General features: G+C 34.3%; 1 protein-coding gene across 1 annotated transcript in view; it reads left to right on the top strand.

Moving 5' to 3' along the window:
• The window catches only part of LOC106103999, a 96,524-nt gene that overhangs the window by 19,404 nt on the left and 53,782 nt on the right, over nucleotides 1-23,338 (top strand). The window contains exon 2 of the mRNA XM_013283928.1: nucleotides 9,714-10,073. Coding sequence (XP_013139382.1) covers nucleotides 9,748-10,073 — 326 coding nt within the window. The 5' untranslated portion in view covers nucleotides 9,714-9,747. The remainder of the gene's footprint in view (nucleotides 1-9,713; nucleotides 10,074-23,338) is intronic.

Genomic DNA, 23,338 nt, shown 5'->3' with positions numbered 1-23,338 from the left:
ACCTGCAAGCATTACCTTTCGGATAAAAAAAGAATTATCCAAATCGGTCCACTAGCGGCGGAGTTATGCCGTAACACAAATAAAAAAAAAATAAAAAAAAATATATCGTCGAATTGAATACCTCCTTCTTTTGGGAAGTCGGTCAAAAAGAGTTAATTCATTTGATGTTATATTTTGTTTTATTTTTATAACTAGCTTTCGCCCCCGACTCTGTCCGCGTGGAATTAAAAAACAAAACATAGGTAAAATACTTATGCATTCTTCCAGACTGTCCTGACTGTAGATATAGGATCTATGACAAATATCATCGAGATTCATTCAGCCGTTTAGGCTACACACTCTAACAAACATTCATTAAAACTTTCGCATTTATAATGATTCTTCTTCTTCTTCTTCTATAGCTCTACAGCCCGTTTTGGGCCTTGGGTTGGTCCATAATGATAATTATTGTATTTAAATATGGCAGTCAGAAGAATTTAATTCGGATCCCAGGTAGAATCAAATGTCATACAGTAATGTTGCTGTGATAAGCTTTCGACCTGATTTCATCTTGACAGTTTAGAGTCATAATTTTTTTACCTTTATATGAAAATGGAAATATTTTTCCTCGACTGTACCTGATTTATAAATGTAAAACGACCATCTGCCAGAGTCTTGTGAATCAGTTCATTAGTATTCCCGAGGGCTCCTGAGGGACGCCGCAGGGAGGCTGCACTCCACAAGTGTTATAAGAGCCTCTTCTCAGATGTATGGGGTTCATTCAATCAGGTCTTTTCAAGCTTTTGTATTACGGCTTTTTGTTTACTGATTCAATACCTTGTCAATTTAGTTCGTTAAATTTTACTATTGATTTCTTTCTTAAATTAATGTTGTTGGTGGAAAAAAATATTGACAAAATAAAGACAGTTTATTGACTAACGCTGTATGTTCTTTTCACTCTCAGTTACTCCAATGAGAATAGAGCAGGACGACAGTATGTTTTTGCAGATGTCCGATAGTAAACACGGCAACAAAGATTAGTCCGCTTGCATCGATCATTGCGTTCGGCACGTCGATGTAAACAGCAGAAGGAAACGAATCACACGCGAATGTAAATACGAAAACATTCGCTGACGTTGATATAGGAATAATATTGTGTTTGTTTCATGCTAATTATTTTTGTTTATATACATGCGGAATAAAATTCAACAATGATCCGGAGTTCGTTTCTTGGTTGTAGATGAAATATATGATGACGAAAATGCACACTATACCATGGCTTATAGCCAGTTTATTGAGATCAGGGATTACAACTCGAACACTACCTACAATTGGGCAATACCAGCTACTGTAAACTCGCTGTTGCGCGCGACTTCGTCCACGCAATATTAAGATAAAAAAGTAGCCTCTAATATGCCCGTCTATGTCAACTACTGTTCAGTGAAAGTTCTGTCGTAATCGGCCCAACCTTTTCAGAGATTACCCGGAACAAACGCGGCTTGCGGATAGAAAAAAATGCGATTTTCTGCGAAATCTGGATTTTTTTGATATCACAAACAGACACTCTAATTTTAATATATGTATAGATAGAAGAAGCTTTATTTGATTTACAAAAAGAATTTATATTACAGGTTAAGTTAAAGACGAGCGCAATAGGCATTTCCTTTGCCTTCAAACCGTTTCCATGCTCTATTCCTGTTTTATAAAATTTCATTACATCGTTCGGTTACGTGTCCGGAATGCTCGCATTCCTCCCGTAGCAAAGAGATGTAAAAGTAACTCTGTCCGTTTGTACGTTTGTATTCAAAGAGCACGTGTAATTAAGTGGGAGGGCGTGTGTCCCCTACAGGGGTCAGTCGCCGCTGGTCGCACGGATTGCGGACATATTTGGGATTTTGTTTTCTTGTTAGTTTCGTGTGCTGAGATTATGTTTTAAGCGATTTGTAGATTGTTTATGTGTATTTATTTGTGAAGTGGCTTATAAAAAAGATTCCGGTCTTGTTTATAGTGCAATAAAGGTTTTATCTCATAGCTTTTAGTTAAACAAATCTTAGAATTTTAGCTAATATTTTTAAAAACTTATTTTATTTTGATTTGTTGTAGATGTCACTCTATGGTTTTAGGGTATTTGTTTAGTGTTACAAAAAAAAATGATAAAAGAAAACGAAGAATACTTTCTTCAAAGGTTTTATTTTTAAAATAATTCTTTGCGGTTTGTACGACCCTCTCAGGGATCGCAACCCTCGGTTCTAGAGGCCGCGGCCTAACCCTTGTCGTGACCTTCTAATGTCCTTTGATAATAGTCAGTTATTATCAAACAATTACTTAGTAATTGCAAGCCGACGTCTGAGACTCGATGGCTCAGGGGTTAAGCACTTAACTTGTAATTTACAGGTCTTGGGTTCGAATCCCGCCACGTACCAATGTGGTTTTAGATTTTCTAATTTCATATGTACATTTATCAGACGTTCTTAAAACGAAGGAAAACATTTTGATGCACCCTGTGTGAATTCAAGTTACAATGGGCCATCTTGGTTGCCTATAGCCTCGTCACCCCCAATGACAGGTCACTGTAAAAAGTTAATTCCTTAAGATTATTAAAATATAACCAAGTTAAATCGACAATCGCTTTAGCGTCGAGTACATAACTAAATTCTGTTTGTGTCTCAAACACAAGCGGATTAATTAAGTTTTAACAAAATTATAACTTAGCGCAGAGCAGTAACTTGCTGCACACCGGCATCCGTCTGGAGGTCGCAGACGTGACAGGCAAACAAACATGGAGTAAAAAACTATGAAAAATCACAAATGTTGACAAACTAATGTGTACTTATATTATTTCTGGCTTACGATCAGATCTAATAATTATTAGACCTTAATAAAAATGCAATTTAAAATAATAAATAAACACACGTTTATATTCAAACAGTCTGAGAGACAACCATGGCAAAGACGCCGTCTTAAAGCATGGATGTTGCCAGTTCGGAGGCAGTTCACCCCTGTAGAGAATCGAAAAATGTGAATTGCATAGGAAAATTACTTCGAAAAAGGCCAATTTATCATCGGCTGGCCACATTCATGTATTAAAGGTCGTTATACTTTAATTTACATAGATAAAACGAGCAACGAATTTCTTTATAATTGCATTTGTGATGCAGCGGAGACATCGAATATTAAATAAATTGGAAAGTGAAGCGACACGTGACTTGCCTTCAGATATAAAAGAAAGCGGCTGCTCTGGCCGAATAGTATTTTACTGTTCTTTTTTCAGGAATTTCTAAAACATTCTTCGTTGTTTTATAATAATAAACAATTAAATGTTTGTTTTTTTTCTCTTAATTAATAGTTAGTAATAAAATATGTTGACTCATTTTTGTTTGCTAGAAATAATCTTCTACGAGACTAATGTTTTAGTAACAAAGTTATTGTTACTTGATTTTTATTCCCGATAAGTGATATAGGTTGATGACCTTTTGACAGATGTTGGTAAACTAGGTAATATTCAGAAATGTACCAGCAACTGCGCGGTCACTTTCCGCTTCATACTGACTTGTTTGGTCACTTTCTACTGGCGGTTTTTTATACAATAAAATGAATTCATGGGATTTATGTGTAGAGATGACGTGATATGTTAGTTAAGTTAACCGTATTTTCTTACATAATACTTTAGTTTGTTCTTACTATTGATGGTTAGTAGGATTTTGGCATTTTTAATTAAATAATTGCGAAGGAAATACTAAATTGCCTTGTGTTAGAGAAATAATGTAACAAACAAATTTTTAGCTTAGTTTACCTAAATATAACAAATCTTTTGAGTTTATCTAACTTAACTTCGGCTTAAGTTTTCCAAATAGGAAAAAGGATGTATATTTAGAAACGTTCAAACTTCGCCACATGTCTGTTTGTATGCCGGCATGACTGTTGCAGATGAGAATAAACAAGAGATTTTAATACTGTCTTTGATAGAGATTTAAGTACATTTATGCTAATGACAAAATAAAAACCCTTATTAGGACTGAGTAGAAACTATGCTAACATAAAGTGTAGTTAAGATACATTGTTAAGGTTTTTATAATTTTTCTTTTGTAAAAAAACAACAGCAATTTACTTAATAGCGACATAAATGTTACAGTTATCGTTTAGAGTAATTAAAGTAATTTATCGCTAATAAAGAATTTTCTTGTTCTTGTAAATGTAAACGTTTTTTACGTAAGGTTTATTAATTATTAAAATAAATAACAGCGCTCCGCGAGATATACTTTCATGAAGGTAGTATTATGGCGGTAGCGAGGCATTGGGTAGATCCACACATCTGGGCCCGGCGCAGCTGAGCTCAACATAATTTCCACCTCCCGGCATCGCAGTATAACAATGTACAAAGCAAACTTTGTCGAGTATTTCGTGTCAAAGCGGCGGCCATGTTTGTGCGGTTACGTCACTCCTTGCTCTAATCACCATGATTTCGTTTTATCGATGGATACTCCTCTACCCTTTGACATGAATATTTATTAAGTTATTTTATTACGTTATTTGTATATTGGAGATTTTACAAAGTATATATGATGGTTTGTACTTATTAAGAAATAGAAAAATAGAGTAATAGAAATAATACTGAAGATGTTTAAAAATTATTGATTATAAAAAAATGATTAAAACATTGCTGGATATTGTAGAATCATGTGTATTTTTAGGTAGTAAATTAGTAAATTCGATTATTTTATTTGATACACTTTTATTATACTATTTTATTATATTATATGAAAAATGTTATTTGTAAGCTTGGTCAACCTATTGGCATATACATTCGGAAGTACGCAAATATTTCCGTTATTCCGCAGATGGTTTGGGAAATGCCTCATACATTCTGTGAGGGTCGTTTAGCGTTGTTCCGTCTCGGGTTGCGGCCCTCTCTCTGGATTTAGATAACCTAGGCTTAAATAATTTTAAGTCTTGCGAAGAATTTCTTTACTAAATTACATAAAATATGAAAGCGCAATATTTTAAATTATCTATTCGTTTAGTTTTTTTGGTTGACAAAGATCACCTATCAAAGAAATAGTAAAGTTCGCTGTTTGCATGCGAGAGTACATTAAGGACAAAATGGTAAAATGAATAATGAATTTTGAAAGCGTACTTTTCTGCACGATATGCTTTTTTTAAAGTAATCAAACTTATTTGACTTAGACTGGCGCTTGCGAAATCGTCGGTTACAAAAATATAGATCAAGATTTAAATTCTGGCAAATACGTATTTTATATTTTGCAATTTAAAAATATAGTAACATTTCCTTCGTAACAGAGTATTTTAACATAGACAATTTTCAGTAGTTGTTGGAATATTAAACTTCAGGCTTCTGTTACTCGATAGTTAGTAGTTTTACGTCAGATTTTCGTTAAAGTCATTTGAAACATACGAACGTTCTAAAAAAAGATAAATATAACCCAAAAAAATGTATTAAAGAAGTGAGTTCACTCCTCGCGCTCTATTTCACGTCGAATCATAATTTCCGAGTTGTCTATACCACAGAGGGAATTACCATAGACAGCCTTATACAGTCAAATTTGTAGAGGCTCTACTGACAAGTGAAGTGGAATAATAAAAGTAAATTCAGATCTAATGTATGGATTTATTCAGTGGTAGAGCCGCGCGAATGGCTTCTGTTGCCTGCTCACTGTTAGGGTGACGATGCGGTTGAAAAATTTGAAGACTCTATTTTAGTCATATGCAAGTTATTTAGTTAAATTTTACGAATTATAATTCACTTACCTTATCGTGTCTGGCTTTTACATATTTTTTCTTATTTTGCATTTTTTATTTTTTATATTAAAATCTTTATCTTTGAAGTTAGTAGTACCCTTTACCCTTTACCCTTATCCTGTAGCCTGTAGAAAGATAAATAAAACATTATTATTCCAGTCATATTCATGAAATAAGTCAAATGCGATAAAATATGTCTGAATGATCTCCTTCAGGTGACATTGTAATCTTAGCCGTAATATTTTAACGTAGCCGAGCGCCGCCGCTACACGAGTATGGCTTTTTGAATAATATTACACACTACTACACGACGCCTTGGTACCTTTTTTTTATAAAAACTCAAATTTGCTAATATAAAAACATCCGCTGAAAGTGGATTCAGGAATTAACTTTGAGGCGTTTATAGAATACTACCTGTCGCCCGCGATTCCGTCCGCGTAGAATAAATAAAAAAGTAAGTAGCCTATGTGTTCTTCCAGACTATCCTCTACAACTATACCAAATTTGATCAAAATCGGTTCAGCCGTTTAGGCTACAAACTCTAACTAACCATCCATCTAAATCTGATCTTACTAATATTATAAATGCGAAAGTTTAGATGGGTGGATGTTTGTCAGAGTTTGTAGCCTAAACGGCTGAACGGATTTCGATGAAATTTGGTATAGATGTGGAGGATAGTCTGGAAGAATACATAGGCTACTCACTTTTGTTTTTTTTTTAATTTCACGCGGACAAAATCGCGGACGAAAGCTAGTATTAGTATAAAGTATGTTACTTTATTTATTTTTTAACAAGTGTTTCAGTAGTTTACAGTTATTATCTTCACTCAGGTGCTTTATTATACGCTTATGTTCATAATCCTCTGAACATAGAAAATGTACAATACTCGTAGTACTGAGATGAGCGTCACCCGCATCCGAGCAATTTAAAATTTAATTTTTATCTCGCTCCGGTCATTGTAGCGCGGAGATAATTGCTCTTCCGTGCTGCTTGCTGTTTGCTGCCTACACTATAATAGAGCCTCCAACGCTGCCAACATAAAACATTTTAATGTCATAATTAAATAACCTGAAAGCGGGAATAATCCCTACATATTTTTAAACATAGTCACATTATTGCTTGAGAAAAAACTATAAAACGGATCTGTCTACACAAAGACAAATGGAATTATAAAAAAACTTAACAAAGGTAATGAAAATTAAAAGTATACAATGGAATGGAAAAAATTTGAAAAATCTTAAACATCGTCGTTCCCAGTACTGCAAGAGTAATTTTCAACGCGAGGCTCCTTTTATGTTGTTAAAGAAAGAAACAAATTAAAGAATTCTCCGGGAAGGTACACAAGGAACAAGGACGGGGATAAAATTAAATTAGAATAAATTAGACAATTACCATTAAATATTCCTTTAGAAGGCCGAGTCAACGACTCGTTTAAAAATAAAATTAAAGGGCAAAGACTCAAAGACCTTTTGTACCTTTAATTTATTGTCTTATTTTTAAACTTTTTTGATACAACGTAATACGTAAATACTGATTCAAAGTTTGTAATTAAAAAAATAATCTTTTCTTGTGAGCGCTGTGTACGTCTATCATCTGTGTCCTCTTCTGTTTTTGAGACGTACAATTGGTGTTTTTTATAAGGTTATAAATAAATAAATATAAGTCATGGCTATAGACAGAATACAAACCTTAATAAATCAATTATTACCTGGTTAGGGGTTGCCGTTTTATTTCTTTATTGTTTTTATCATAGAAATCTGTTGTGTTTTTGAACTGTTTCCCGCGTTATTATTACATTGTTTTAACTTATCGATGACTGACCTAACAGATGTTCTATATTCTTAGTGGCCAGTTTCTTATTCGTAGTATACAAACTCCTTGCTTATCAGAGGTTGAATACCTCACTAAACTCACTGAATTCTGTTACACCGCTTACAGCGTTCCAAGGATGAACTAAAAATCATAATGGCTTTAAAGGGATTTAGTGCATATACACACCCATTGTAGGGCTTCTTTGGCACGCGACACGCGCTGCGAACTACACAAAGAAATCTTATGGTTGATAAAACATTATTTGTTACTTTGAAGTGTAAGGAAACGCAATTTACAAGACTGAGTGCATCTGCTAATGAAAATGGGTAACCATCCCAGACATATAAAATAAATAAAGATTATTTTTCATACATACACACTTACCGTATTTCGACGTAGTACACATCGACCTTCGTCCCCACAGCAATGAGTCAACGCCAAACATCCTCTGTGAACCCTGGCAATCTGCCAACGACTTTACAACTTTGTAACGTGTTTCTATTAACAAAATACATACGTTGGAAATACTTTTCTAACAGTTTTGGGTGTAAGTGCGTTTTGCTGCTACTTATGTATGGACTCGATATTTTTATCACTGGAAATTATGCAATTCAAATGAGAGTCACGCGATGCAACAATGCTTTGTGTCGCTGATTCATGTTTTTGAATTAATGAAGTGTATAGACTTTGATTTGTTTTTCTGTCATGAGTTAATAAAGGATCCTCATTTTTAGGAGATTAATTAAGATTACTTAATAATGCAAGGGTTCAGATAAAATAATATGAAATCTTTATTGACATTTTAATTAAGTTTTTTCACGATATATGTAACCTTTAATGTTTAAATGCTTTTTTCCTCAAAACAAAATTGTTTGCAATTTAAATCAAAGAAGCGTAGACATAAATCAGAATTTACATATCGCTTTTAACTCTCGTTTTAGATCCCAAATTAATAACGCCGGCGAGAATTTGATAAAACGGACCGCAGCGCGCCAAAATTATCCCGCCATTATTCAATACAGGGTTCAATGACTGCCCACCTGTCAAACACCACGTTCAGTGTCCCTTTCGCACTACTTGATTGTTATTGTATCTATATCTATCTATATCGCTATCTCGTTCTGGTTTGTATCAGCAGGTATTGTTGATAGCTTTAATGTTATGGCTAGCGATGTTATGATGGGGAAATAATTTATGAGTCGCTTTCTGATATAGAGTTGCTGCTTTTGTATTAAATTCATATTTTAACTAGTGCATTTTTATTAAGACCGTCAATCCAGATAACTAATTAGTTTTTCTTTCGTTTACCTTTATTTGTTTAAATGAAATGCTCATCCGCATTGTCCTGATGTTTAAATCCGAGCAAATGAACAAAATATCCCGTAAAATGAACGCAGCGCCTGTTAGTATTTAGTCTGTCGCTTTCCCGCCATTTTGCGGGGTTGCTAATCGCTTGTGATTTACGTGTCAAATTATTTGCTGATGACTTTGTCAATACGATAATTAGATTATGTTCTCTTAGTCTGTTTTAACAACAAAAGTAATTAAATGGCATTTTGTTTTATCCCGGTATTCGGGTTTAATTCGTAGGTAGTTGTAGTGTAATCGAGTAAAGTAAAAGTAAAGGTTACTGTGAAAATAATCTTTTATTTCGTTCTGAAAATGTAACAGAGTTAATAAAAATGAAAATGTATTCACCAAAGTCGGGATTACATGCAGTACTTTTAAAAATGCTCACGTATAAAATAAAAACAGTAACGCTATTTGCTAGGGAACGCCCGCCCTCTTTATCCTCGGCAATACGAATGCCATTTTCTGTGTATTTTTTGTGGCCAATTTTAATCGGCGCTGCCATTCTGCGAGCGAACCAACGAGGCCATTTCATTTCTCCCGCTCCTTTGAACGGTCTTTTAAAGAATTCGCCCGAGTTTTCATTATGATGCTTTAATGCATATCGCTATTGTGCTTTTCGTAATTTTTAGAGCTAAAGATATTTTACGAGAAGCCGGTTTGAGGCGACAGAGGCTAAAAAATAATTGAAAATGAATAAAATATGTTGAAACACTACATAAACATGTTTCTATAATAGCTTTAAAAATTGTCATTTTAAATGTAAATATTCTACTTTTAAAACAAATGTCTAATTCGTAGTTTTTTCTTTTCAGATCGCGGTTAAGATGGTGCAATGATGTGAGCGCGATGCTACTGCAGCAGGCGTCGTCGCCGGGCCCCAGCGGCGCCCATAGCCCCAAACCGGCACCTAGCCCTAAACCCCATCCTCACCCTAGCCCCAGCTTCAACACCAGATTCACAGGCAGCCCCAATTTAAGCGATGGAGCGTCTAGCTCTAATAGCCCTAGATTGGGCGCCAGTCCGAAGTTCGGAAGCCCACGGTTGGGATCTGGAAGTCCGAAACCTTGTCGAGGGTCCGCTGACGATGAAGCGGCGCTGGAGAAGCTTCAAGCTGAGCTGAAGGAGGGGTGGACAGTACACACGGGAAGAGATGGCAGACTTTACTATTGCAAGTAAGTATTTCTGTTTACTTTGTATTAAATTGAATTTGTTTGTTGTTTTTATTCAGGAATGGATGAACTGTTTGTTTTGTTTTAGACAATGTTTACAAATAATGTACAAACAAAGATGAATGTTTCATTAGAGAGTTTTAACAGCGGTCCCAATGTTAACCTGATGGGAATTTCTATTGCATGACATGAAGTACGTATTTTAAAAGGAATTGAGATCATGGGAAGCTATTTATTTAAAAAATGTTGCATAATTTCTGTATCGATGGTTGAACGATCGATAAAACAGAAGCATCCATCTGTTTAAGATAGTTTAGTTGATAAACTAGGAATCATTAGTGAAGAGTTAGCAGATCAAAGATCCCGTTCCTCTTATATTAAGAGCATTCCTTTCCGTGCGTGACTCCGTTATGATTTGATAGTTGTAACAATTGCCGGCGACGCGGCAAGCGCTCTGTCCGTTTCAAATTCCTCTCCACAATAAGTAATGACTAGGAACTATTTCATTATTATCTAATAACTATTTTAAACTGCTGATATAATATAAAACTTCTTACATAAAAAGGGCTATATGAGTTAATAAAATTAAATAACGCTACGAAAGAACATCAATATTTGAATACGCACACATTTATTTCCAATCACGTTTAATACTCCTGATTCCTTCATACGGAGCAAACATTAATTTTACAGCCGTTCGCTGAGTCGAGCTCAAATATTTTCCCTCCATTTTGAAACGTCAAACAAAATGGATTCCTTCATATTTTAAGTTGCGTTCAGAAATCGTTTTAGCGAATCAATCCGCATCGCGTTTGTTGGAATAGCAAAAGTTTGTGTTGGTATTGAAGGTTGGAAACTCGACGTTTGTTATTGTGTGAACAACTGAGATGCTACGTGCTCCGAATTACCATTCTATGAACTTCAACAAATTATATAATTTATGATCGTGACAATTCTAAAGATAATATGACAACTACGTGATTTTAATTCTAGAAAAATCTAGGAGTAACAGGAAACATTTTTAATCACAATCTGCTTGAGAATAATTAGGTACGTTCTACAAAGCGCCAATTCAATTTCAACATTGTCTACAACCCGACCCATACGAAGTCACAGTTCTGACGCTCCTAACGTTCTTTATCAGATTAACATCCGTACTATTGACATCTTCGACATCTTGAACTGACATTCGCTGTCCAATCACCGTCCATACTATTGACATCCATTGTCAATTCAGGTTTCATACTATTGTCGTCTTACAAATGTTTCATTTTGAGAACATATTTTTACAAATCAACATGCTTAAAAAGACAATTTTTCTTAAATTTGCTTTTAATATTTGGAATATTTATTAGGGACTTTTACATTTACCGCGTGATTGCTCGCAGAGTCCGTCGCTAAATAGCTCCCGGCATGGCGAAACTGCCTTCCTCTCCATTGTCCATATGTTGCTATTACAGCACGGTTAACGTAATGGATCAAAATATCTGTTGCGTAAAACGGTAAAGTAACTACATTGCTTTACTTCTTTTATGGTGTAAATATTTCTAGAGAAACTTACAATCATCTTTGGATTGACTACCCATTGAAAGAATATATTTGTTAGAATTTATATGTTACTTTTTACTAGTTGTTGCTCGCGACGTCGTCCCCGTGGAATTATAAAAAATATAGCCTATATTACTAAGTGATTATGTAACTTCTTAATGGTGAAAGAATTTTTAAAATCGGACCAGTAGTTTTTGAGTTATTTCAATACATACAAATATTCAAAAATACCAATATTTTCTCTTAATAATTTTAGTATAGAGTAGATAAATGCGAAAATATATACGGAATCTTAAAAGTTTAAAGTTAAATTATGTATTTCCAGAACAAATCAATCTGCCTAAAATATGGCACAGATATAGAGCATAGTCTGGAAGAATCCATAGGCAAAGGATACCATTATACAAATATATATGACGTTATAAATGAGGCAATACGATGGTCTGGAGGCGGGTCAAAGTGGATGCACAATTATGTGCAGATCGCTGGCCGTGAAATTTGTGACGTCACGATGCACACGCTCGGACACACGTAATGTCATCCCATATAATCAGATAGCTGTTTTTAAGGTTATCTTAAAGAATATTTTATTTTATAATAATGACAAATAAAACGTAACTGTATACTATTTATTATTACTGGATTCTGATTGTATTTAGTAGTTAGGTACAGTCAGCTATATAAATGTGTATAAAACTATAAAATATCGGTTTCAAAATTCTTTTTTTGAACATAAATACAGATTATTGACGTATACGTGTACAAGAATTTTTTAAACTAAAACCCTACTCAAGTTTCAAAGTAAATACGATAGTTAAATGGATGTTTGTTAGAGTTTGTAGAGTAAACTGCTGGACAGATCTCGGTGAAATTAGGCATAGAGGTAGAAGAACTCTGGAAGAACGCAAATGCATACTTTTTTTAATTACATCCATACGGAAGCGAAAGTTAATGAATACATATTTATGCAGCCGACTGTACTTTCAGTACCTATGCCATTACGATAAACGGTATAATTAAAACCACGATAAAAACATCTGCAACACGACAATGATATAGAGTGTATTAAAGCGATTGTAGAGCAGGCTTTCATTAGGGCGCGGGCGCTGTAACGCGACTCGAGGCCCTATACAAACACCTTTTGTTCTCTGCCCACTGGAAAACGATACGCCCCAGATGTTATAAGACTAGATGTAACTTGACACCGCGGTTTTATTTAACAACTTCCTTATGATAGCTTTGAAGATATATTTAGTTCTAACACTTATATTATTATTTATTGTAGTGTATAAATATTAGAAAAAAAGATAGAGTTAACTCGATTATCTAATTTATAATATGACAATGGTTTTCTAGTTTATATGAAACGATAAAATAATAAAGAAAAAAACTGACTCTGAAAAGGGGTTATAGTAAAATTTCGGGATTACATTTAGTAGTAAATTATGTTAGATTTTTGTAAAGCTATCCATGCCGCATCCAGTATCTTTAGTTCATTGTTAGCATATGTGGAGGTTATTAATTGTGGGCAGTCGGGTCCAGTAGAACCTTATTACAGCCGCAGTCAGCGGTCACTTCATTACGCTTTAACGACGCCCTATTTCATTAACTGACCACATTTTAGCTTATAACTGCGGACATTACGGGACATCTCTAATACAAATTAACATCTTTACTATGAATTTTATTAATACTCTCGTAGATAACGTTTTTTATTTAATTGCCTTTGGGTTTGCGATCATAGAACATAGATTCTTTTATAATTTGTTTGAATTTTCAATACCTAAAACATATTTAGGTTATATCTAAATTACTATAAGAATAAAAAATAGGCAGAGTCTACGGTCGTATTATGTCAAAAACACATGTTTTTGTATGCATTTCGACAGTAGAAAACGTTCAAAATGTGATTATATTAATTTTGGCATGTTACATAAATCCTTCGTGTCACAATCTCATCTCGCGTTAACATTTGTATCAATATTTACGTAGTGAAGCAATAATCGTGTTTTTTTTTCAAATCCCATTAGCACGTTTGAGTCCAAGGCAAGGATGTTAGACATTTACTCGACACATCTAAATGTTCTTAGCACGTGATAATTGTTTGATAAAATATATTTTAAATAAATGATAGGTTAACATTCCGAGTTATCAATCTTATATGATTTCCAAAGGAACAGATTGTATTTTAGTTCTAAATCCTTTAAATAAATTTTACTCACAGGGTGAGCATATTTGTTTGGACAAACATAAATCAATTTAAATAAATACGCTTGTTGTAGACATTTTATTGTAATTGTATATTTTGTACTGTGTTTAATAAAATGAAAGAAATTGTGATTGTAAGTGTGTTTTTTTAAGCCAAGCAATGTATGACTAAGCGCGGTCAAATCGGTCAATCTGCCTTGATTAACTTTGAACTGACCTTTACTTAGATTAGGAAACAGAGATCGATCGATTCCTAATGGACGAAGCTTGTGTAGGCGATGATAATATAGAAATAATGAACTAGAAAACATAATATGTTGAATTATTACCAAATTCCAATATAAAACAAAACTGATATCCTAACGATGCAACTATGTAAGAAATTAGGTCGTTCCAATAATAAAATAAACCTTTACAACCAGTTTAATATGGTAAGCTAAAATTTGTTTAAATGTGCTTAAATTTATTTTAATTTTTAACAGTGGTAGTGCCCACTTTTACATCTTAGCACGAATGGGCCGGCACGCCTGGTGTAATACCACGACCACACAGAAGACAGGCGTAAAATGGAAGCAATTCCGTGTTTCGTCTGATGAGTGGGGGTGGCGGAGGCATCATTTAAGTCCCTTTCTCTTTACCACCCTTTTCTTATAAGGAGAGGTTGGGTAGGGGAAGTGGATTTGACGGTGGATGAGATGCATAGGTAGGGGAAATATCCTCTTTATGTGCGTCTCCTCCTCCGTCGTATGATGGTAGGCAACGCATCTGCAATTGCGGATGTCTACGGGCAGCGGTCGCTTCGCCATTTTGGCGGTTTTCAGGTGGCCGCTTGCTCGTTTGCCACCTTATGTTTTAAAAAAAAAATTTTATCGGCTAAATACTGAAACGAATCATAAATACTTCAGTTATTGAATTTGAATAAGCGTGGCCTCTTTAATTTAAATGTCATTTCAGTATACGGCTGTTAACTGTTAGTAAGTAAATACAATTTAATTTGAAACTTTAATTACATTGACGAGCGCGGCGCTGCGGGTGCCGCGGCGCTGCGGGCGGCGCTGCGGGCGGCGCGGGCATGCAGGGTGGCATTGTTTGTGTTTGAATCCACTCCCAACAGATGAGATGAACTCTACGCGATGAGATTCCATTTTAAGTAAAAATTTAAATTATTTTAATGGTCTTGCAGTCACTGCGAACATCGTAACCTACATAGATATTTAGTAACTGAATATATATTTTTCTACAAGTTTTCTAGCTAATTTAATTGTGAACATATATATATTTACGTATATAGATTATATATATTTTTTTGTTTTATGACAGATGTGATTTTATTAAACTGATAGATAATAAACTGTGTTCGCGTTTCTTAATTCTATTGTTTATTTTATTATCTGTTTTAATTAATCTCCCTAAAAGGCGATTAACAATATCTTCTGTTTGTTTAAAATCAATCTACATTTAAGATTACAGACCATTCGAGTTCTATCTGTTAGGTGAACTGTTCCCATTGCTTGCGCCGGCTGTGAGCTTTGCTTGCGCAATGCTGCCGGGCCGTGTGAACCTTGCTTAACACTGACTCACTTTTAAAATACTATCCTGTATCTTTATTGTAACACTAGCTTTCGCCTAGGACTCCCTGCGCGTGGAATGAAAAAAAAAATTAGAAACTTATGTGTTGTTCCAGACTATACTCTAGGTCTGTGCCAAATTTCATCAAGATCCGTTCAACCACATATACAAACTCTAACATCCATCCATCCATCTAAACTTTCGCATTTATAATATTAGTAAGATTTAATGTGAAGTGCAGGAGGGTAAAATTTAAAGAGAAATCTTTTTTTAATGGGTTAATTGGGCAAACGATCGAAGTAACGTGAGGTAAGGATTACTCCTTACCTCGTAAACCTAAATAAAAATCCAGATTTAAATATAAACTCAAGTAACATCTATGTCGTTAGTCTAAAAAATACAATTCCTTATCAAAACATATAGAAAAGACGGGTATTCCCAGAGCGAAGTCGGGTTTTATGCGACTACACACGTTAGATTTTGTACAACCTTGCAAGGTTAAAAATAGGAATAAACATTAAGGGAACGTTAGAGTTTGATAGAATATGCAAGTAAAGTAAACAATCATATAAAAAGTTACAGAGCAAACAAATTTAAAGGTAACCACAGATGTAAGTGGCGTGGTTACTGCGTTATTCGCCTTATATCTTAACGTGTATGTCCAGCATTATACAGATTGGAAGCGTATGATTGTAAATCAATACAATCAGAGCACGTGTATGTCGGCGGCGTCTTTGAAGTCAGTTGTTGATGCGAATCTTGTTATTATAATTGAGTTGTTTGTAAACATTTAAAGATTAAAAACCCACGTCTTTGTCACCAATTAGTGTTTACTTACTTAGAACATTATAAAAAGAATTCCTGTCATAAACTGGAAGAAACAAAAATCAATCAAAAAAAGTGGGACCCAACTGCAAGCATTGCCTTTCGAATAAAAAAAGAATTATCAAAATCGGTCCACTAGCGGCGGAGTTATGCCATAACACTAATAAAAGAAAAAAAAACATACAGACGAATTGAGTACCTCCTTCTTTTGGGAAGTCGGTCAAAAATACGAATTAATAACGGAATAAAAAATTACGAAATATTTTACATTAGGCAGCGTAAGCCGAGAAAAGTTAAAATTTAGTGTTTTTAACGCCGCGGTCCAGAAATACGCTTTTTATTAATAGTTCCTAAACATTAATAATAATCATAAATAACCTATGTTACAGATAAATTATTAATGGTGTACGAAATTTTTAAAATAGGCCCAGTAATTTTTACGTGAATCAAATACATACAAAAATATAAATCTTTTCTCTTTATATACCCTTTATATATATATTATATACCTGTAGATAGATTCACTTGTACATATTTCAAACATCCAGTATATGTTGAATAAATGCAATTAAAGTATTAGTCTTTTAGTTTGCGAAAAAGCACGAAGTATTGATGTAGCCATTTTCTAAATTCTCAGTGCAACGAACACTAGTCTCTCGTTATTATAAAATGTTCAATAAACGTATTTTCAGCGCGTAATTAAATTTTGTACGTTAAGTTAAGGGATCGATAGAGGGCGCGTCGAACGCCGAGATCAAATTTAATTACACGAATAACTTGCCTTTAGTTTATGTATTTTCACAATATCATAATACACTAATTGTTTTATTAACAGACTAGCTGTTCCCGTGCGACTTCATCTGCATAAAATTATGAAAATTTTATTTTATTGTTTAGATGTGTCAAATTATCAATTGCAAATATCAAAATGACATGACATGATGACAAAGTATGGAAACATTGCTTCCTTCATGTTGGCAGCAACTTATGGTCGCTTTCCCACATTAGGGTTTTTATCCAAAATATTTACCCACTAAGTTCAATGGCGTGAAAATATATAGCCTAAAGCGTGACGTTAGTGTAGGGCTTTTTATTAAAAATAGATTGATTCAAAAATTTGCTGAAATGTAATCTAAGGCAACAAAGAAGTGTGTGTTTACGCTTTATTATAATAGTATAGAAGTATAGATTAACAACGGAATAATGAGACACTATAAAAGACAAGTAATTTAAAAGGTCACGCTTAGAACGTGCGTACATCTGGAACTAAACTATCGCAGAACTGTTTAGTCTCGGTATGATTCCTATGGGCTTATATGGAGGTACACACTCGATGTTTAGTTGTGTCATTGAACAGTCCAATTGGCAGCGAAACAATCGACAATCGATAGTTGTGCGATAGTTTTTCGTAGGTGTTCGATCGCTATTACAATGCAAATTAAAATGTCGATATCTGTCAATAGTGACATAAGGCATATAAATGCTTCATCGGCTGTAAATTTATTAAAATAAAGAATTATCTGAGACATCAAATGTGTTTGTTGTCTTGAGTACGTACACAATGATTAGAATAAGAGGTTAACTTTAAGTTATTAAGTTAAGTATTTCTTTATATAAAACGGAAAGTGATAGCCAGAGTATATGAGGTTACATTGTGGCGGAGTGCCGGCGACTGCGGCCGACGTGACAAGATATACAGCTATGTCTCTGCGGCAGGCTGCGGTCGCTATTTACATTCATAACTATATACTATCGTTGTTTTGATTTAGATGCATACGTATATAATCTTACTAATATAAATACGAAAGTTTAGATGGATGTTTGTTAGAGCTTGTAGCCTGAACTGCTGAAGGAATCTCGACGAAATTTGGCGATGCAGTGCATAGTCTGGAAGAATTAAGACTGGAAGTAAGATTAGCGGGCTATTTTAAAAGATATACTACACATTTTTCAGTCTCACTTTTATCTCTAAATAGGATAGTTAATGCTGATATATGTTTTAAAATAATCAGCAAGGAATAAAATGCCTGCAACAAATAACATAGTAATTTTTTAAGCTCTGTATATACGTGGGAATTCTTAGCGTCTCTACAAGTTTGTAAAGACTGTCAGTTCCGACAAAAAGCGAATACGCAAGAGTTGCGGCCATTGTGGCGCAACCGCGGACAAAGAATTATTTCCGTCCATTACTATCACCATTACCCTACAAAACGCAAAGTGCCCGTCTGTCTGACCTATTTACATCTACGTCATTCCTATCGCCGTATATCTGTCAACAAAATGAACCCTTTGTGTGCAGTAATTTGCAGTTAAAACTAACGGTTTTTGTTTAAAGGGATAAACAAGAGCGGTATACCTTTTAAGTTGCGAGTGAATGGCGTTATTTTCTGATGGGGACTTCAAACTTGGGGTCTCTAATGAGAGAAACAAAATCATATAAATCCATTTAAGCACTTAAAGGCTTATTACGGTTGCGAACTTTAGAAAATAATTGTTATTTAGTATTTAGCTGTATAGATTCGATTCAAAACGATTTAAAATGTTTATCAGAAATCGATTATTTGTATACAATTTCGTGTAACATTCGCTGGCTTGTAAATGGTATGTCGTACTAAAAGCTCTAATACCTAGCGGCGATCTTATCGGTTCGTAATAAAACATGCCCGCGTAATCACAGTTGTCCGGGTCCGCCGCTAGGGCGGGGTTGGGGTGGTGCCACCCTTGCAGCGAGGTAGCAGCAATGAATCTCCGGGTCCAGTCTCAGTGTGACCGATAGACAAAGTCAAAGTAAACGTAGATGGTTTACTTCTAGAAATTATTATTTCACTAGCTTTCGTCCGCGACTCCGGCCGCGTGGAATTAAAAAAAAAATAAAGTAGCCTGTGTTCTTCTAGACGATGTTCTACGACTAAGCCAAATTTCATCATGATCCATTCAGCCCTTAGGCACAAAACTAACAAACATCCATACATCTATGCAAACTTTCGCATTTATATTAGTAAGATATAATAGGGCGTAAATGTTTCGGTAAACATGCGCGTCATTATCATTATAATGTAAAATCTGTTATTTTCCGAACTGTAATGTTGTTGTAGAGGATTTAAAATTTATCATGTCCATAGAAACTTAGCATTATTATTCTGCTTGGTTGTAAACTATCTGATTGCTCTGATATAAGAATTTCATTACTAGATGGAATTTATAGTCTTTTAGGAACTAAATTTCTATTTGCAAACTACAAACAAACTGTTTATTCTGTGCCATAAATCTGCAACAGAAGTCTGTAGCGAGCTGCGAGCGCGGTTTGTATTCATTAGCCGAGAGATGGCGCTACCCCACGCGCCCTCACCATGACACACGATTGCAAAGAGTCGATAACTATCGAATCCAAGTAATAAAGGCATTATTAAATAAAATACATCAACAAAAGTAAAAAAGAACAATGTATTTGATTCACATTTCACTTTACCTTTAAAATTGACTGGCTTGTTGGAATCTGTCCCAGTTTTGCGGCATTTTACAATAGCACTATTCCGAGAATGTGCTTTTATTTCTTTTTTAATTAATATCTTCCAAATAGTAAGAACTGTTTGTTTTGTAAACTTTTTGTTATTACAAATTCTTAAATATAGAAATACCGACGAAGTAATCATACTTCATACTAATATTATAAATGCGAAAGTTTAGATGCATGGATGGATAGATGGATGGATGGATGTTTGTTTGAATTTGCAACCTAAACGGCTGAACGGATTTTAATAAAATTTGGCATAGGTGTAGAGGCTAGTATGGAAGATCACATAGGCTACTTGCATTTGTTTTGTTTTAATTCCGCGCGGACGGAGTCGCGGGCGAAAGCTAGTTGAAAATAAACATTAGTTTATTTAATTGTATTTCTTGAAACAGTATATTGTAGTTTCTATCAACTTGGAAACTAAAACAGTTTTAAAGTGTGTGAAAAACTACAAAACTACTTCTCTTCTTACATAAGGATCTTAAATTCAATTCAGGTTAATTTTACAAATCAAACATTGAGTTGAAACATCTCAAATGCGAGTGTATTATTGAGGTTATCTTCTATTCACAGGAGATTTGAGTCTATTCAAATTTCAACTCAATTGTTCCATCAAATCTGTTTGTCTACCTACCCATTATATTAAGTTATATAGATCATCGACTCATAGCATTTTAAATGTGCAATCGAGGTCAATTATTCTGGTAATTTGACGCTCGTAATGCAATTTAAGTCGAAAACTCTTCAAAATATTGTGCTTTAACTTTTATAGTGACGTAAGATGAATTTGGCTATACTTTTAGAACATAGGTCACTAAATTAAAACAATTGCAACTTGCATTTGGTGAAAGTTACAATCGGACGTGAATCGTTTAATTACTGTTTGTTTAAATGAGGTGGGCATAGTCTTACTGTAAAATTAGCTCCGATTTCGTTGCCCACTCACGCAGTCTATCGGTGATTCACATGTAACTTTAAGTCTTCGTAGTTTTATCACCAAGTTAACTTTTTAACGACACCTATAGAAGCTTAATTCGTACCAGTCTGTACTTGTTATCTTAATTGTTTACTTTTTTCTTATAAGAAAAACAATACAATATGTCCAACAGCAATAATTATTCAGATTCTATACAAATTTGCTTTTATAATATAAAAATGGTAGAACTTTTATTGTACTCTATCAATTATTTCTTTAATTACTAGCTGTTCCCGAGCGATTTCATCAGCATAAAATTATTTTATTGTTTACATGTGTCAAATTGTCAATAGCAAATGTCAAAATGACATGACATGACAAAACTTGGCAATCTTGCTTCCTTGATGTTGGTAGCAACTTATGGTCTCTTTCACACATTAGGGTTTTTATCCAAAATATTTACCCCCTAAGTTTAATGGCGTGGAAACGTACAGCTTTAGGCGTGACGTAAGTGTAGGGCTTTTAATTAATAATTATTCAAAAATATGCTGTAATTGCTAACATCTTAGGCAACAAAGAAGTGTGTTTACGCTTTATTATATTAGTATAAATATACATAGATTGCTTTACCAATATTATTCAACCTTTAAAATGTTAAATATTATTGTCTGCTGTGGATTGAACTATAACGGCTGCAATTGCCAATTATGGTTTACATCTTCATCGCTTCGATAAATAATTTACGTTATTGATACATAATATAGCAAGTTGGGCTTTTACTGTTTTATAGATATAAATGATTTTATATATAACCTGATAGCTGCAGAAGTAAAGGAGATAATTATAGTGGCTTATAGACGTATGGAAAGTAATTCATATTGTGCCGACTCTGCAGGAAAAGGTAATTACGATAATAATGGAAACAACTGCTTTTTGTATAGTACTAGCTATTTTCGTGCGGCTTTATCCGCATCAAATTATAAAAACTTTATTTTATTGTTTACATTTGTCGAATTCTTAGGGTGAGTTGCACCATATCGCCGGTTACCGTTAAAGTTAAAATTATTTGTAACAGTAATATTTGGAATAACCTTAAAATTTACTAAGGATGAGTTACATTAACTAACTATAAACCTTAACCAGCACATTCCCGATGGTTACGTCTTCGGATGTTCATGATATTCGCTACACCAGTTTTGCGCTGGTCAAAATGACGTCATATTTGACACTAATCATAACCGCCCGATTTTGGGCGGTTATAGTTAGCGTTACGGTTAGTGTCAGTTCGGTAGTGTCATCTGTCACAAGCTCTTATCTTCAAAAGCACAAATAATGGAAAAAGTAATGGAAAAAGAAAATCTCTACTATTATCCTATACGTAATCCAGAAGAATAAAGTCTTGCGTGCTCGGAAATAATGGATTTCCAAGATGGAACTCGAAATTTGGCCAAACATTCAGTTTGGACAAATTTCGAGTGTCTAAGGCCAGAGCAACAGCGCTTGTCCCTTTTCTCTTATTTAAAAAAATGTTCTCCATAAAAGGTCAATTTATAATATGCATTAACAGGACAATTTATAATATGGAAAATAAATAAGATGCATTTATATTTGTATAATTTTATTGCTTCATTTTTGCTACATATTTGAGTAGTAAAGTAAATACAGTTTCAATAATGGCCCAAACTAGTTTATTTTCACAAGAGTTTGCCATTTTCTCCATCTTCGTGGGCAAAAAGTTTATTTCACTATAAAATACCATGCGTATGATACATAAATATAATCGGCGAAACATGTATTTCCAAACATTTTAATTTAAGTAAATGTCATTCTTGACACCAACTTGACACTTTAGTGACATTCAGGTTTAAATGTTTCCATTGTAAAAACGAAAAACACATAAAACCTCTGTGAGAATATGTTTTTGCACTTGTAACCCTATTATAACTTTTACGATAACCAGCGATTTGATGCAACTCACCCTTAATTGCAAATGTCAAAATGACCGTTACCATAATAACCTTGCTTAATGTTGGCAGCTTGTAGTTTATGGCCCCTTTCCCATATATCGACTTCTTTCCAATTTATTTACCCCCTAAGTTAAATACCGTGATTTTTTTTTATATAATATAAGGTGGCAAACGAGCAAGCGGCCACCACCACCACCACCCGAAATGGATAGCCACCGCTGTCCATAAACATCCGCAATTGAAGATGCGTTGCCAACCCTTAATTGACGGAGGAGACGCACATAAAGAGGAAATTTCTCTTTCTTATGCGTCTCCTCCACCGTCAAATCCACTTTTCCCAGACGAAACGCGGAATTGCTTCCACTTCACTTCTGTTTTCTGTGTGGTCGTGGTATTACACCGGGCGAGCCGGCCCATTCGTGCGAAGATGTTAAAGCGGGCTCTACCACTCTCAAAATATACAATATATAGACTGAAGCGTGCCGTAAGTGTAGGGCTTTTGATTAAAAAAATAAACATTTAAAAATATGTTGTAATTGCTGACATCCTACGCCACAAAGTGGTGTGTGTTTAATCTTTATTATATTAGTATAGAAGTATAGATTATATAGTAAAGAAATACACTACATTTTTGGACATTTTCTTTAATTACACTTTAAATTTGTAATTAAACATTTAATGTAATACTACTGCCTTATTCTAAGAAGGTCGCGACCTCATT

This window comes from Papilio polytes, unplaced genomic scaffold (assembly GCF_000836215.1).
Source record: "Papilio polytes unplaced genomic scaffold, Ppol_1.0 DF823692.1, whole genome shotgun sequence".
Lineage (NCBI taxonomy): Eukaryota > Metazoa > Arthropoda > Insecta > Lepidoptera > Papilionidae > Papilio > Papilio polytes.
The sequence above is the reverse complement of the archived record's forward strand: the minus strand, read 5'-3'. Positions and strand labels throughout refer to the sequence as shown.